The 16,521-nt window shown below is 36.7% G+C and overlaps 1 protein-coding gene across 1 annotated transcript in view; it reads right to left on the bottom strand.

Annotated features, from left to right (window-relative positions):
• LOC137498988 (zinc finger protein OZF-like) overlaps positions 1 to 13,628 on the bottom strand; it is a 59,279-nt gene extending 45,651 nt beyond the window's left edge. The window contains exon 1 of the mRNA XM_068226971.1: positions 13,516 to 13,628. Coding sequence (XP_068083072.1) covers positions 13,516 to 13,581 — 66 coding nt within the window. The 5' untranslated portion in view covers positions 13,582 to 13,628. The remainder of the gene's footprint in view (positions 1 to 13,515) is intronic.
• Between the last annotated feature and the right edge of the window lie 2,893 nt (positions 13,629 to 16,521).

Here is a 16,521-nt window from a genome sequence, read left to right as displayed (position 1 = left end):
GTCCAGTGCATCATCACATGAAAGAAGTTGAAAAAGAATACATGAAAAATAAACCTTTACTGGAGCCAGAAATTCAATGTCTCTGCTTCATAGTCAATAGCAACAGTGACAGCAGTGACAAGGATTCTATGTCTGATTACTCTATTCAAGCTTCAGATGAAGAAAGAATGTGTCGTATTGAAGAACCGGAAAAGAACTGGAACCAGAATCCAAACTACTATATTTTATACATCTTTTACACAGTTGTTTTTTATTTGTACATTAATTTTACAAGAAAGAGGATTTTTACATAGTTATAATAACAATATTACTAGAGTTTGTGGTTTTTAGCATTTGCAATAAATGCAAAATATGTTGAAACTTTGTCAGTGTATGTGCCTTCATATTATATGACACCTGCGAGTGGCTTTCAGCGATTTTGAATTAGTGATAAAATGTGAAATCGCTTCAAAATGTGAAATTATATAATTTATGCAAAATAGATGCAAATTTCTCAGTTTTATGTAAAACAAACATATATCTTTTTAACAATGATGCATTTTTCTTAAAAATAAGATATATGTTGTTAACTTCGGGGAAAGAATTATTACGGTGTCTTAAATCCTTCAATGTGTGGAATATCTTTCACCGGCCAAACAGCAGTGCTAAGAACAACCATTTAAAAAACTTAATACACTTTCAGGCACATGCATTCATTCACTTTGTTAGTAGTAGTTCTGTTTTAAAGTGCGGTAGCAATTTATTGTCTGGTAGCAATGGGTAGAAGCGAAGTGATGATTAAACAGCGTGCCGAGAGTTACAGATCACAACATTTTTATATAAGAGAAACAAATATATTGATGTGCCGACTTGGTAATCAGAGACTTGAATGGAAGAAGAAAGTTGTTTTGTATAAACACTGAAAAAGCAGAAACTAAAGAAGCGATGTTTTTCATAACCAGCATTTGAACAGCGTGGCATCAAGCATCCAGCGGCAATAGCAGAAATGGATGGAAAGACAAAAAGAGCAAAAAGCAAGAAGCAAAGCTTCATTGAAGATACTGTGAAGAAGTGGCTGCAGCCTCCACAGGCTGGACCATCCTGCTTTCCAGGACAACCTTGAAAAGTAAGTGCCGATTTCAGATATACTTTTCAACGTTATTTATATTTGTGTTTAACTCTTATACGCTCAGCGAGCCGATCTATTGGCTCGAGTGGTATTGCTTAAAAGACTCAGTGTGCCGATCTACTGGCTCTGTGTTCGAATGGCTTTATTAGTACCTTAATGGACTCCCAGATGTCAGGAAAAGACCGCAATACCAGCTTTTGGATTTAGTTTACACTTTTCTCGAGAGATAGAGAAACTAAGCTCATCTATTTGGAACAAATGAAGTTATCAAACCACATATGTTTACCACATGGTGAGTTGAAATGTGCTGCTTCTGAAGTCCCTTTAAGCTTCAAAATATGCGTTTTCCTTCGTTTTATTTTTTCCATTTTAATAGTTGTTTATTGTTTATTATATTTTGTTTATATTCAACATTTATTGGTGTACTCATGTGAAGTTTAGTTTAAAATTTCGTGTTATTAGATTTTCGTGCCACGAGTAGGCCTAATTTTTGTAAATGGCTGGGCCAAGTTCTAGGCTGAATAATTCCGATGTTCTGGGTTATTTAGATGCTTTAGACGATGACAGTGACTTTATAGCCGATAGTGATTCGGATTTTTGTCCGACTCATTGGCTGAATGGTCAGCTTTGAAGCCTTCGGTTCAGAGGGCCCGGGTTTGATTCATGTCCATGTCAGGGATTTTAACCCTTTGTTGCCCAAGGCTACAAATATTCAATATTTTATATTGATTCCTGTAAAATTCTCGTCAAGGGAGCTCAAAAGCAGTAAGTTAATGTTTCAAAAATTTTACCTCAACAAATTATGGAAATTTTTTGGATGGTACTTATAAGTACCGTCAAGCAATGAGGTAACTGAAGGTAATGGTGACCCCAAACAAAATGAAAAATTTACAATATCTGGTCTACAAAAGTATATTTGTATTATTAATTTGTATTTACTCTGTGAGCTGTATAATAAAATGTTAACAAATAATAAAATAATAAAAATAAATAATAAAAAAGAAATACCAGATGGTAAAACTCAAAATTGTATCAGACTTGCAGTGTCATAAGAGCTATATTTTCTGATCAGAATCAGCACTCAATTATTTTGCATTCTCATTAACAATTACCAAATTATAAATCTACACAATGATATTCAGCAAAACAGTTCTTCTCGTTGCAGCAGAGAAAGATGCCACAAAAAAGACACTGAGAATTTGGTCTTGATTGAATTTGTTTACTTGAGCACACTTCGCATCTGCCTCATGTACTTCAATATTTGACCAAATGTGCTCCACGATTTGCAAGACGAATGTTTTGGCCACAGTAACACATGCTTTACGACGATGTTTGTTGTGAATAAGCTGCTGTTGTGGACTTGCCCTCTTCGGAATGTTTGACAGTCTCTTGGATGGTAGCATTGTCTTCATTTCCATTATTCCGCAAGCTCCCGATCTCCTAAACTGTAACAATGTATTTTTTTCAAACAGTTCATTATAAATGATGTATGCATTGACAAACCGCACATCAAGCATGTCCCAAAATTACAGAAATACTCGATCAAATCCATTCACGCCAGGTCCAAATTCTTCACCATCTCTTTCAGTGTCTGTGTCGGCATCATTATCCAATGGAATATCCAGTAATTCTTTTAACACTTTCTCATATACATAAATTTGCCTGTGAGCAGTTATCGCAAGCTCTGAAAAATAAGTTGTAAACTTATAGCACGAGCTAACAAATCAGATATTAGGTTATGATTGGACTATAGGCAAGTATGCCTAGTTACCCATCAGTACTTATAAGTACAAGATACAATTACGGTAATGTTACTAAATGTATATATCTATCCACTCAAATTGCTACAGTAATCACAAAACATTTTCATAATGCACATTTTAGGACCAATAATGAACCTTATTTGTTGTTTATAACAATCCAATGAGCACTACTATTGTCACACTTGAATGACTCAATCTGGAACACTGCATCGATAATAAACAGATGAAATATGAAACACGCAAACAGTTTGATCAATCTAGAAATAAGTGTTCCATGATCCTTAAGCATGGAACTTAAACGTACCGTTGGTCAACTATGTATTTTGAAGTGAACTATATCTTTTACATGCAATAATATAACTTGGTACTTAAAAGTACCGTCTGTCAACAAAGGGTTAATCATCTTGGAGTAATTCTTCTGACTCAATGACTAGGTGTTTGTCCCAACACTTTCCTCTTCATAATCAGACAACACACTACACTACAAACCACCACAGAAACACGCAATAGTGATTACATCCCTCCATATAGGGTTGGCATCAGCAAGGGCATCCAGCCATAAAACAGAACCAAATCCACATGTGCGACACAGTTCACACCCATGATCCCACAGGTATGGGAAAAGCTGCAGATAAGGAAGAAGAGTGATTCGAAGTTTACAAGTAGTGATGATTAGGAAAATTTTCCAAAACATAATTCTTGACTCCAGAAGGTATGAGTACAGTTCTTTACGTCAAGTGCTATAACTCATGACTAAATAAGAATACAAAAAAAAATTATATCATGTTATACAGAATTAAATACTCTTATTTTCAGAATGACTGAACAACAATATCAGTAAAGAACAGATTACTTTTTTAGTATTTGAAAACCGGTTTATATTTTTTGTAATATATTTTCTAATTTTCAAATTTTTTGGTAGTAAAATATGCCATGAACAATTATGGGATATTTTTTTCCTAAAACTATATTGAATAGTGTACTATTGTGATTTTTTTCAATTTTGTATCTGGGGATTTCTGTATACGGCAATTTTTTTTTTTACATTTTAAGGGAACTTGGGACACATTTTCTTATTTTCCACAATTTTTGAGCAATCACAATGAAATTTTTATGGAATATGTAGGACTACTATGGAAAGAATATATCTTAATTTCAGCTGAATATCCTTATTAGTTTATGAGATATGGTGTACTTTGTATTTATGACACTCGCAAAACAGGCAACATTCAAAAAGTTCCCTGCGGGATGGATTTTTACCTGAGAGTTTGAAAACTTGTGAAATGATTCTTCCTTATAACATAAAAAAACTCTAGGATGGAATTTTTGATTCACCCTATGTTGATCAATTAACTCCTGTTTCAAATTTTTAATTTTATTTCATGTAATTTTCCACTAATTTTATGTACATTTTGCCTCATAAAATGAGTATATTGAAAAAGAATGCAAAATCCATCCTACAATTTCTTTGTTAGGTCACATAGAAGCTACACACCAACTTTGGTAAATATAGGTTTAGATTTGACCCGCATGGAACACTGCAGGTTACAAAAAATTGTGTTTTGAGTTAAATGAATTTTAGTTCTAAAACCATTACAAATTTTCATAATGGCCTTTCCAAATCTCTTAAAATTCACTAGCATTATACCTCCTACCCTCCTTCTTCTTCTTGGTTTCCTCCCTGTGCACCTTGAGGATTTTCAGTCTTTTCCTGGCTGTTTTCTTATGTTGGGTGACTGACCGCTGACTGTCAAATTTTCTTCTTTCATCTCTGTGTGGCAAGTTTGGTGGATACTGGTGAAAGTTTATAATTCCTTACAGCGATTTTTATTTCTTGTGTTGCACTCCATCACATGTTGTATTCTGAAACTGCATTAGAAACAGGTATTCCAAGTCTTTTTGAGGACACATAGGTCTCTTTTGGGCACTTTTTCCATATACATGCATGAAGACTTTCATTGGAATTTTGAGTAGCCCCTCTACAACATCTAGACAGAAGTTCTGTTGATGCCAGCCTTTGGTATACAGGCACAATTTTCAGCAGCATTGCAGTTGTGAATTAAACTGACATTTTTTGTGGGTTTTGAGGGGTTTGTCCTGTTGCGATACTCTTGTTGTAGAAGCACCATGATTCAGGTCCTAAGAGGCATTTCTTATGCTTAGGATCTTCATCTCTGGAGGAGTAATGGTATAGTGAGGCATATATTGCAGATTTCATATTATCTACTGAGGGAATATTTGGACATATTGCCTGCCTATAATAATTTGTGAGCTTCACAATAGTTGCTTCTTTCAAACTTCCAGGCCCCCTTCCACCAAGTGTAGTTCCTTTTACTTTCCACTCTTTCACCAAATTCCTCAAATCAGTCCCCATCCTTCTTGCAACATGGTTAATGCACTCTTCTTTTTTCAATTGTACATCTGGTCAATATACTGCATCATTTGACAGGTGGAGAAATGGTTTGGCATCCCCATCAAAAAGCACAGTTGTGTAGCGCATGCCACATTCTTCCACTGATCTTATCCATAAATTATCAGCTGCAAATACTTTCACTGCTACAGATGATCCCTCATAATTCTGGAGCATTTCCCCACATGCTTTATGACCTTCCAGCCATACATTATGTTCTGGAGAATCTTCACCCAGTTCATGAGCAGTTACAACACACATGTGACAAAATTTAGATAACACATGGTAATCTATAACTAATCCACTCAGAATGTCAGTCACTATGCCAATGCCATAGAGAGATGTATGGCCACGCTTGTGCCATGTTCCGTCAAATGATGCAGCAATGTCACGCACTTGTTTACCTACATTGGATGGATCTACTTCCTCATGATTTGATATAATATTCACTAACAATTTCCTGCAACCTTGCTTGCAATTCACAAAACTGACCAAAACAAACCCAATAGTAAACAAGGAAGTGTATAGGCTGATGTCAGGCTGTCCACTAACTTATTAAATATATGCATTTGGTTACAACTCTCAAACATATTAAAATACTACTTCTATAAACACACAGAATTTTTCAAGTCAAACATGTCACTAGAATGGATATAATTATAAACATGTTCTAAAATATAAAGTTTTATGTTGACTAAATTATAGGTTGAAGTAGTTCATAACATAGCCAACAGATGGCAGTATATATTCCAAAATTCAAAAATTGTGTCATCTCAATGCTACTGAAAAGAGGGAATTAATGGTAACAGAAGGGACACGGATAGCCGAGCGCACAGAGAAAAGGGGGCGTGGTGGAGAATCAAATGACCGTGCAGAGCCACTTAAAAACGGCCGTAACTACGTCAAAAATAGTCACAGCAGCACAAAACCACTTTTATTATGTAGAGCAAGGTTAATATAATTTATTTATGCCAGAATTCAAATTCCGACAATTTCATCCATTTACCGAAAAAAATGTGTCCCAAGTCCCCTTAACATGCATAATCATGAGAAATGATGTGTTTCGGTCTTGACTGGTGAAAATAGCCTGAGAGCAAAAGGGTTCAAATACACTTACACCATCTTGAGTGGTATAGCCTACCTTACTGTGAAATATTCATAAATTCGCCTATTTCCCTCTCCCCCACAAAGAAAAAAACCACGTGGATGGTAGTTTCGAAGTATCAATGATTGCAATACAGTCTTATTGATTCTTAGGTTAGGTCCCTTATACTTTCGACCAAAACCCACGTGGATGCATGTTTCCTAATATAACGACTCCACATGGAATTTCAGTTTAGGTTATTCAAATTTTTTACCAAAAAAAACAAACAAACATGGGTGGATGTTACTTTAAAATGTTACATTTTAATAGATCATCTACGATTGCTGGTACAAACAAGTGGGAACAATGGCAAGAGGGTACCCGGAATGAGGAGATAAAGGCTAATTTAGGAATGAACTCTATGGATGAAGCTGTACACATAAACCTGCTTCAGTGGCGACATCATGTGAGGTGAATGGAGGAGGATAGCTTATCTACGAGCATAATGGACTACATTATGGAGGGTAAGAGAAGTAGAGGGAGACCAAGACGACAATGGTTAGACTCAGTTTCTAACGATTTAAAGATAAGAGGTATAGAACTAAATGAGGCCACAGCACTACTTGCAAATACAGGATTGTGGCGACGTTTAGTAAATTCACAGAGGCTAACAGACTGAACGCTGAAAAGCATAACAGTCTTTAATGATAATGTACGTATGTGTATGTATTTAGGATGAAAAATAATGGCTTGTTTTCATGTACATAAATGGAAGTTTATAAGGAAGAGCTTCAAAACTTATTCAGTGATTCACTAGACCAACACTACACCAATTTGTCCTTACCTCTTAACTTTATTATTATTATTATTATTATTATTATTCCGAATTTGGCCAACTGTGGACCACATAGAACTTAAGGCTTGTTGGCCTTTCTTCTCTTCTCTTCCCAGAACCTTTTCATTCTCTCGCTTCGTATTTTTCTCTCCTCCTCAGAGATTATCCAGTTGGGCTTCTTTTTAGGTGGATTATTATTATTATTATTAGCATGTTCAACAAAATTTTATTGGCCCCATAGGTATGTCCCAGGATCAGGAGATCTGCCTCAAGGTAGTACCCTTAGGCGAGATTATGTTCCACATTGTGGAGATTCAGCAAGTGCAAAGGTGAATGCTACAATGGACGGGAAACCCTTTGAAGTAGTCGCAGATGAGATGTAGAACAACCGAGGCAGACGTGTTTTTGCTGTTCTATTCAGGAAGGTCACACCAACTCCAGAACAACAAGTATATTTGGAACACAGTACAAAGAAAGAGTAAATTAAGGTGCAATTTAAGCAGTGTATGCTTAAATGATGCCTTTGCTGGCGGGACGTAGTGTTTACAGTGCACTATGTCTTCTGGTATGGGCTAGAGCAATTTTGTTACTTTCATTGATCTGTCTCAGCTTTATCCTTGGCTTCGACAAAATGAAAGAGACTGAGGTATGAGTGATGCTAGTAATGCCATTCCTTCTGCAGCCAGTCCCTGCTATGAATGGTGTGAAGATATCGCTCATAGGATCACTTGGTGCATGCATTTCAGTGGGCTTGGCAGACTGATATGTAATAGCAACATCTGGCTCAGCGAGGAAAGCAACGGGAAACTACCTCACTTCTCATTTCCCTAGTACACCTCTTCAGTGATGCCTAGGCCATCTATGACAGCTGATGGCAGAGCTGTTGAGGATCCAACCAGCCTTCAGGCTGAGGACTAAACATACATACATACATACATACATACATACATACATACATACATACATGCTTAAATGCATAACTAAGCTCTCGAAGCACAAGCGTGTCAGTGGTACTACCATGTTTTTCAACGAAATGTGCAATTTATTAATCCTGCAGTTGCAGGACAAAACAGTCCTCTGGAACCCAAATCACTTGTGCCTTTGAAGCATAAGTTGCCATATTTTAGAACTGTCACCATTGATCAGTTTTGAACATTAAAACAAGAATAATAATTAACACCACCTTTCCAATACTTACCTTTCCTTATATTTAGGAATTAAACACTGCCAGCTTTGTGATGTACCTTATGTTTTTAACCTCTGGCAACACGATTACGTGTTTTCTAACTCAGCCATGATAAACACTCTTATATATTTTTCACCTTGTTTTTATGTTTGAACATTCTGATTGACTGACTGGTAACAATGATATCCTAATGATCTTAATTATTTCACTACCAGCTCTGTATTGTACTTTCTGTTCTTATCCTCTGTCTCAACTCGATTGTGTTTTTTTCTCTTAGCCATGTTGTAACATTCTATGCTTTTTTCACACTAGTTTTAAGCCTATTTTCATTTTCTAAATATAAATGTTGATTCTTAGGGTGCTATATATGTTAAGGACACTAGGTTCGGGGCCCTGACCTAACTTTAGGCTAAGATTTATTTTCGGCTGATGATGCTTGCGACTGTTAAGGTAACCCACGAGTGAAATTCAAAAGTCCTAAACTATCAAAGCTATATTTTTCAAATTTATACCAAAGATGTAATATGATATCAGAGGACTGTTTATAAGTTTTCAATTCAGTAGCTTTAATGGTGCAGAAGATATGGTCAAATTACTTCATTTTTATGGGATGCCATAGAAAAAGTTCCTTGTATTGCAAATTTGATTTTTTCAACTCCATATTTTGTCAAGATGTTCATCAAACATGCACTTTTTAAAACTACCTTTGGTTTTAATGTGCTAATGATAGATAATCTACTAGAACTTTATAAATTTATGCAATCATAAATGTTTCCTTAAATATCAGCAAAAAAAAAGTAATTTGAAAAAGAATAATAGTAATTTTTTTCCTAGAAGGAAACTGTTCGCAATTTTAATCCATCATATATCTGTGAACTAATGTAGCAACTTTGAACTGCCTATCTTAAAAACTGTAACGCAAGGGACATTTTATACGCAGGAAGGTACTGAAAATTTGAAGTATGAGAAAACAGCGCTTAAAGATCTGCCTGCACTACCTGCCCTAAAATCCTCCTGGTACATATGTGGGGCCCTCAGATTTCTTTTTCTCCTGCTCTGCTGATACTTTAGCAATCTTCTTCTTCTTTCTCTGGTCCTTTCCACTGGTAGAACCTCGCTTCTTGCATTCAAACACAATGCAACGAAAATGTAAATGAAAACTAAGTGATGCATGGACTGAAGAAGTGGGCTCCGCGAGACATTTAAATCACTGCAGGGACATAAAAAATGGTGGTTGCAGTTCGGTGATGCAATATTTCGATAGAAGAAGGCCTGGGGTATCTTACAACGTCAAAATCAAAATTTCAACTTTTTCATCGATTTTCACAAAAATTCACTCATGGGTTACCTTAAGCGAAACATGTCCCATCTTACAACGCCTGTTGTAATGTTTATTTCCTAAATATAAGGAAAGATAAGTATTGGAAAGGTGGTGTTAATTATTATTCTTGTTTTAATGTTCATATCTGATGTCCAATACGGTCTACAATGAGATTTATTACTTGTAATTGATCAGTTTGTCGAGGGCTCTGAGGCATATCACCAACAGATTCTGCAGAAAATTAAATTGGGAAAAAACACTGACCCTCTTCAAATGTTGATGGCATTTTGGTTAAAGTTTCCTTCCTTTGCCTCGGCAGCACTGCAGTGCCTTTGGGTTCCTACAAACAGTGTTGATGTAGCACGATTGTAACTGCAAGGTGGTCTTGAATGAAGGACAGCATTCAAACAATTGGCAAATCATACTTCAATCATCATTGAAATTTCTCTTCCTTGTAGGTCTGTTGTACTGTGATAAACAAATACGTTCAGAATAGTATTAATCACTTAGAAATTGTGTTTGTATACATGTAAATATGCATATTCATGTGTGTGTTAATACTTCCTGCAGTCTTATGTTAATGTTTGTCTTATTTTCTATAGTGTATCCAAAACTGAATGACAAGCAATGTGTGATTAAACTATGATTTTAGTCCCAACAGTTGTATGTTGTATTTTGCAAATTGTGCCTATTTTTAACAATTTTGCTACAAAATGCTCAATTTGAGAATTATAGATGCTACAAAGTGCTAAATTTGAAATCAAAATGCTAAATGCTGAATCTCTAAATCTCATTAAAGAATGTTAGTAATATTATAATAATACGTTTAACCTCCTGATCCCATTTTGACACCGCACTCTTGTATTACTGCCTTCGACCAGCATGGACATTGTCTCAAGAACTAGTGGTAGTACTGACATAGAATATTATTTGATGGAATATTTGAAAATTACAGGCAAAACTAACTATCTTTAAGTTTTCAAGGTGTCAAATAGCCATAACTTCAGTGAATACTGAAAATTCTATAGCAGATGAGGATAAAAACAATACCTGATCAGACCCAAAATAATAGTCTCTTTTGCGCATTACATATAATTTTCATTCTTTAAGGAACAACCAGTACAGACACAAAGGAACTCATACCAATTCAGTGAAAGAATCACTAATATGTCTGCAAATTCCTGAGGTATGATAGTTTAACCCATTGAGCCCTGCATATTTGTTGGATTGAAACTGCATTGGCGCTGAGATTATTTTGGAGGGAATATAGTGTCACTTCATATCGTGAGAAATTTCTTACTTACAAGACCATTAAATATTTAAATATACATGAAAACAAAAGGCTTTCATACCACAAACTGTGGAACAAGGAATACTGTAAAACATTTTATCATCACGGGGCCGTACTCAGCCCGCCTGCTAAGCTGTAACACAGTCTTCTCTTTGCACTTCCTCTTCGATTTCCACATCTATTTGTTCTTCAGGAGTGTTGCTCACACTAGTACTAATATTAACTTACTACTAATTTCACTGAAAAAATTACATTCCTAATCATCATTAATTCCTAAAGGAGGTTATATATCGGTAAATATCAGTTCTATAGTGGCAGCCATCTTGTTTACAAGCGAATCTCAAAGCTAGAGATACCCCACTTCAAACTAATATTACCAAGCACACTATCGATATATATAAGCAAAGAGCATATAAAATTGGAAAGAAAGAGTCCCTACACAAATCACAAATGCAACTCACTCTGCCATCTCTTGAGGGAAAGTTGAATTACGTAGTAAAATGAGACAACGGAACAGTTCCGTGATCAGGCGTTTGGTCCACCGAGACGAAACACGGAACGGTTCCGTGGCTCGGGCCCAATGAGTTAAGCACTAGTCTACCTTCAGTCCAAGCACACATGGCGAACACCCACTTCATCAACACTGTGTTTGTTATGCTCAATACTCACTCTCAACTTGCCATTACAAGTGTTCAGAGATGTTATGGAATGAAACTACCTCTACATTAGAACTCTCCCAGCACACACTTATTCTGACAACAATATGCATTAATGGCATATTTTTACCTTTTTGCAACTCTTGGGAAGCAATATCACATCTATAAAGTAGTAGTCACAGTTTATGTAATAGGTTATTCCTGTTAAGTCACTATTATTATTTTAAAATCTCTCTACCCACAATTAAGGTCTTTGAAGCCACCAAGGTGTCAGAATCTTGTCGTACAGGAGTTCACTTACATACCAGTATAAATAACAACAGGGACCAATTACTTAGATGTTAGGCCCCTTTCATCAACAATTATCATCATCATCATTATCATTAATAACAACATGTGCAGGGATTCATTAACATCTCCAGATACCACTAGACCAAACTAGGTTCGTACTCATCAACATGGAAATGGCAGGCTTTACCCTCTGCACTAGTGAGACATATTTTCCCTGTCAAGATCAAGAACCAGTAAACTGCACGAAAAATACTCAGAAGACTACTGTGTGCAGCAACGTACAGAGCAAAGAGAGACGAAGAAAATCACTTCCTTCACAAATAAAACACTTCATAGAATCTCAGCCTTCATCAGGGTGTTGGCTTTGAGCTACACTACACTTGCAGTAACCTACCACTGACTGCTAACTGGTTGTTTACTTTGAGCTACGCTATACTGACAGTAACCTACCAGACTTACTGACTGCTAATGGGGAGTATGCTTTAACCTAAGCTATACTGATAGTAACTTGCAAGCGTTACTGACTGCTAACAGGGTGCTTGCTTTGAGTTATGCTATACTGACAGTAAATTACCAGACTTACTGACTGCTAAAAGGGTATTTGCTTTGAAGTATGATGTATTGACAGTAACTTACCAGACTTACTGACTGCTAACAGGGTGTTAGCATTGGGCTATGCTACACGACAGTAACCTGCCAGACTTACTGACTGTTAGCAGGGTGTCTACTTCGAGCTACGCTGTACTGACAGTAACCTTCCAAAGTTACTGACTGTTAACAGGGTGTTTGCTTTGAACTGTGCTATACTGCGAATAATCTGCCCGACTTATTGACCACTAACAGGGTGTTTGCTTTAAGATATGCCATACTGACAATAACCTGCCAGAGTTACTGAATACTAAAAGGGTATTAGCTTTGACCTACACTATATTGACAGAAACCTACCAGACTTACCGACTGATGACAGGGTGTTACCTTTAAACTATGCCATACTTAGAGTAACCTGCCAGAGTTACTGACTGCTAACAGGGTATGAGCTATGAGCTATGCTATAATGAGAGTTACCTGCCAGATTTACTGACTACCAATATGGTATTAGGCTTGACTTATGCTATACTGACAGTAAACTGTGAGACATACAGACTGCTCACAGGGAGTTTACTTTAAGATATGCTAAATTGACAGTAACCTGACGGACTTACTGACTGCTAACGGGGTGTTTTCTCTAAGCTATGCTATACTGACAGTAACATAACAGACTTACTGACTGCTAACAGGGTGTATGCTTTGAGCTCGACCATACTGACAGTAACCTGCCAGACTTACTGACTGTTAACATGGTGTATGTTTTAAGCTACGCTATACTGACAGTAACCTGTCTATCCTACTGACTGCTAACAGGGTGTTTGCTTTAAGCTATGGTGTATACTGACAGTAACCTGCCAGACTTACTTGACTGATAACAGAGTTTTAGCTTTAGGTGTGGTATATTGACAGTAACCTGCCAGACTTATTTTACTGCAAATGATTAAATTCTAATTGCTATTAAGTTTTCTCGAATTACACTTACAAGTGAAGTATTTCCTGTTTCTTCAAGCCAGACTGGTTCCTCTTTGATCTCTAAATCCAGGTCCATTTTACACTGCAAATGATATAGTTAGAAGGTGCTGGGGTTAAAATTTATTTCCACTGAAACATGAGTCAGAAAAATATATATCATTATTTTCATAATGTTGTTGTTTAGGTCATCATTCCAGTTATTAAGCATAAGATTACAATTTTATATGGTTGTCAGTACCACGATCATAGCTATAGGACATTCAGTCTCACCTGACCTCAATTTTTCTCTGACTGATACAGTGATCATAGCCAAGGGCCTCCAGTTTTACATGACTGTTGGTATCGTGACCATAGTCATAAACATACAATTTTTAGCCTACATGATTGTCAATATTATGACCAATTCTATATACAGCGTTATATAGAATTAAAACCACAGGGACATGTCTTTTCTTTAAAATAACTCATATGCATTGATTAGGATTGAATTGCAGGAAACTTCATGAAAATGCAGAGACAGTGAATAGGCCACTTGCTCATCATCTTGAACACAAGGTCCACATCCTGGTTTGATGCAACATTCCATAATACTAACCTGTGCTAAATCTTCATTTCTACATACCTGTGACATCCTACATATATGCTAATCTGCTTGCCTGGTATTTTTCTACCATTCTTATCCTCTGCATCTCCCTTCAAAACCAACTGGACAAGTTCCTGGTGTTTCAAGGTGTGCTTTATCAATTTTTTTCTTTAGAGGATCAATATCTTGCAAAATGTTCTGCTCTCAAGATCATTCATTACCTCTTCATTAGTGACCCATTCTATCTATCTGACCCTCAAGAACTTTGGTTAACACCACATTTAACACCTAACGGATACTAAATTCTCCACATGCGTAACCTGCCTTGAGTACTTTTTTCCCACTTCATGATATCTAAATATTTCCTTCATAAATGTCTACGCAATTAGTTTAATGTAATACTATTGTAATTATTAATCTTCAATAATGAGATACTAACATTACGAAACTGTCGAAATACCCGTACAAACAAGCCGATCTCCTTTACGTTTGGAAGCCGTTCTTCACGACATAAATCGCTGTGTGGGAACTTTGTGCAAGGCGCCAAAACAAATACATTTCACGAAGCTGTGACAGCTCTAAAAATCAATACACAGCGTGACCTCATGGAAAACATATCAACTAATGCAATAGATTCTATGGCAATGCCATATGCCAACAGCCTCAAGAAAAATGAGCGTTAAAGGTAGTCTGTTCAGCTAATAACTGGAATATATCACCACCTACCAGCAACATTGTGCACGTCACTAAAGTCTATATTTATCTAATTTACACCTGTACAAGCAAACCTTGATCTTGGGGCACCATTCGCAACGAAGTGAGCCGGCTGAGCAGACTTACATTTTAGTCATCCGCATCATTTCATTCATCTGGAAGAACTTCACTTTCACTTTCAGGATCACTTTCACAGTCCTCATCATCGGTATGAATCCACTCATCATCAGATAAAGAAGATTCCTCATCATCACTCTCCGCTTCTAAAATTGTCGAAATACCCGCATTATCTAGCCGATCTACTTTATGTTTGAAAGCCATGCTTCGCGACATAAATGGCTGAGTGGAAACTTTGTGCAAGGCGCCAAAACAAATACGTATCACGAAGCTGTGACAGCTCTAAAAAACAACACACAGTGTGATCTCGTGGAAAACATATCAACTAATGCGATAGATTCCATGGCAATGCAATATGCCTTCACACTCAAGATAAATCCGCAATAAATTTTACAATCGACTAATGCCATCATACCCACTGTAGAAGCCCAGTGCGAGAAACATCTAAAGACATCATACCCACTTAAGGGGTTAAAATGCTTCACTTCAGGTTTTATCAGCATCACTTATTATCCATGTCTCACTTCCTTACAGTGCCAAACTCCACACTGAATATAAAAATTAGCACCTTGCTCACTTGTTCCAGCAATGGTACCAACTGTTAATGAAGTGCACTTTCCTTATAGCTCTACACATGTCCCGACTACTGACACAAATTGGAGGTGCTTACCACTAAAGGAAGATTCACAGCAGTCCACTGTCTAAATATTTAGGAGTGTTTATTGTTCTCCAGGCTGTAATGAAACAAGTGTGTCAAATTCTGGGAGTGACACCTCATAGAATTAATTTCACCCAATAGCATTGTTCGTTCATGTGTCTACTATGAAAACGACAGTCATACAGTATGCATACTTACTGGGAGAAATTGGTGGGGTTGGTCCTCAGCACTGGCAATTAACACTATTTTGCCCACATATAATAAAAGGTAAGATTTATAACATTTGTTTTACTAACTGTATACTTCAATGAGGGGGACAATACTGAAAGGTAGTATGGTTACAGTATTTATTCTGGCCATCACTGGTTATTCAATTAATATATTATCAATTTAAGATGCTAATAACTAACTTTCACGGTATCCAGAGCCAGAATTTAATCCCGAAGAAGTCCTTGTATGCTCCAAGAATTCTCAGGAAATATCTTATGAGAGAGTTGCAGCCAACTTTTAATATCACACACCAATAAAACATCAGCAGCAAATACTGGCTGTCAACTGCATATAGTTGCTGTGGAGTAATGATATGATCCAGAAGCATCTCCACAACAAAACAAAAAACAAAACAGAAATACAGATAACCTTTAACATAACTTAAATGGAACACAATTCTCACGATTTAAATCCTGGAACATCACCATTATATTTTTTTGGGGGGGGGTGGGTAACCGAGCGAGGTTGCTGCGCGTTTTGGGTCGTCTAACTGACGGCTTGCACTTGGGAGATAGTGGGCTCTAACCCCACTGTCGGCAGCCCTCATGATAGCGTCCCGTGGTTTCCCCATTTACACACCAGGAAAATGCTACGGATATCACAGCAATAAAATAATCAAATTTTGTATCTTCTTCTCAAATCCTCACCTGCGTAAATCAGAAAAATTCTCCATG

This window comes from Anabrus simplex, chromosome 3 (genome assembly GCF_040414725.1).
Source record: "Anabrus simplex isolate iqAnaSimp1 chromosome 3, ASM4041472v1, whole genome shotgun sequence".
NCBI classification, from domain to species: domain Eukaryota; kingdom Metazoa; phylum Arthropoda; class Insecta; order Orthoptera; family Tettigoniidae; genus Anabrus; species Anabrus simplex.
The sequence above is the reverse complement of the archived record's forward strand: the minus strand, read 5'-3'. Positions and strand labels throughout refer to the sequence as shown.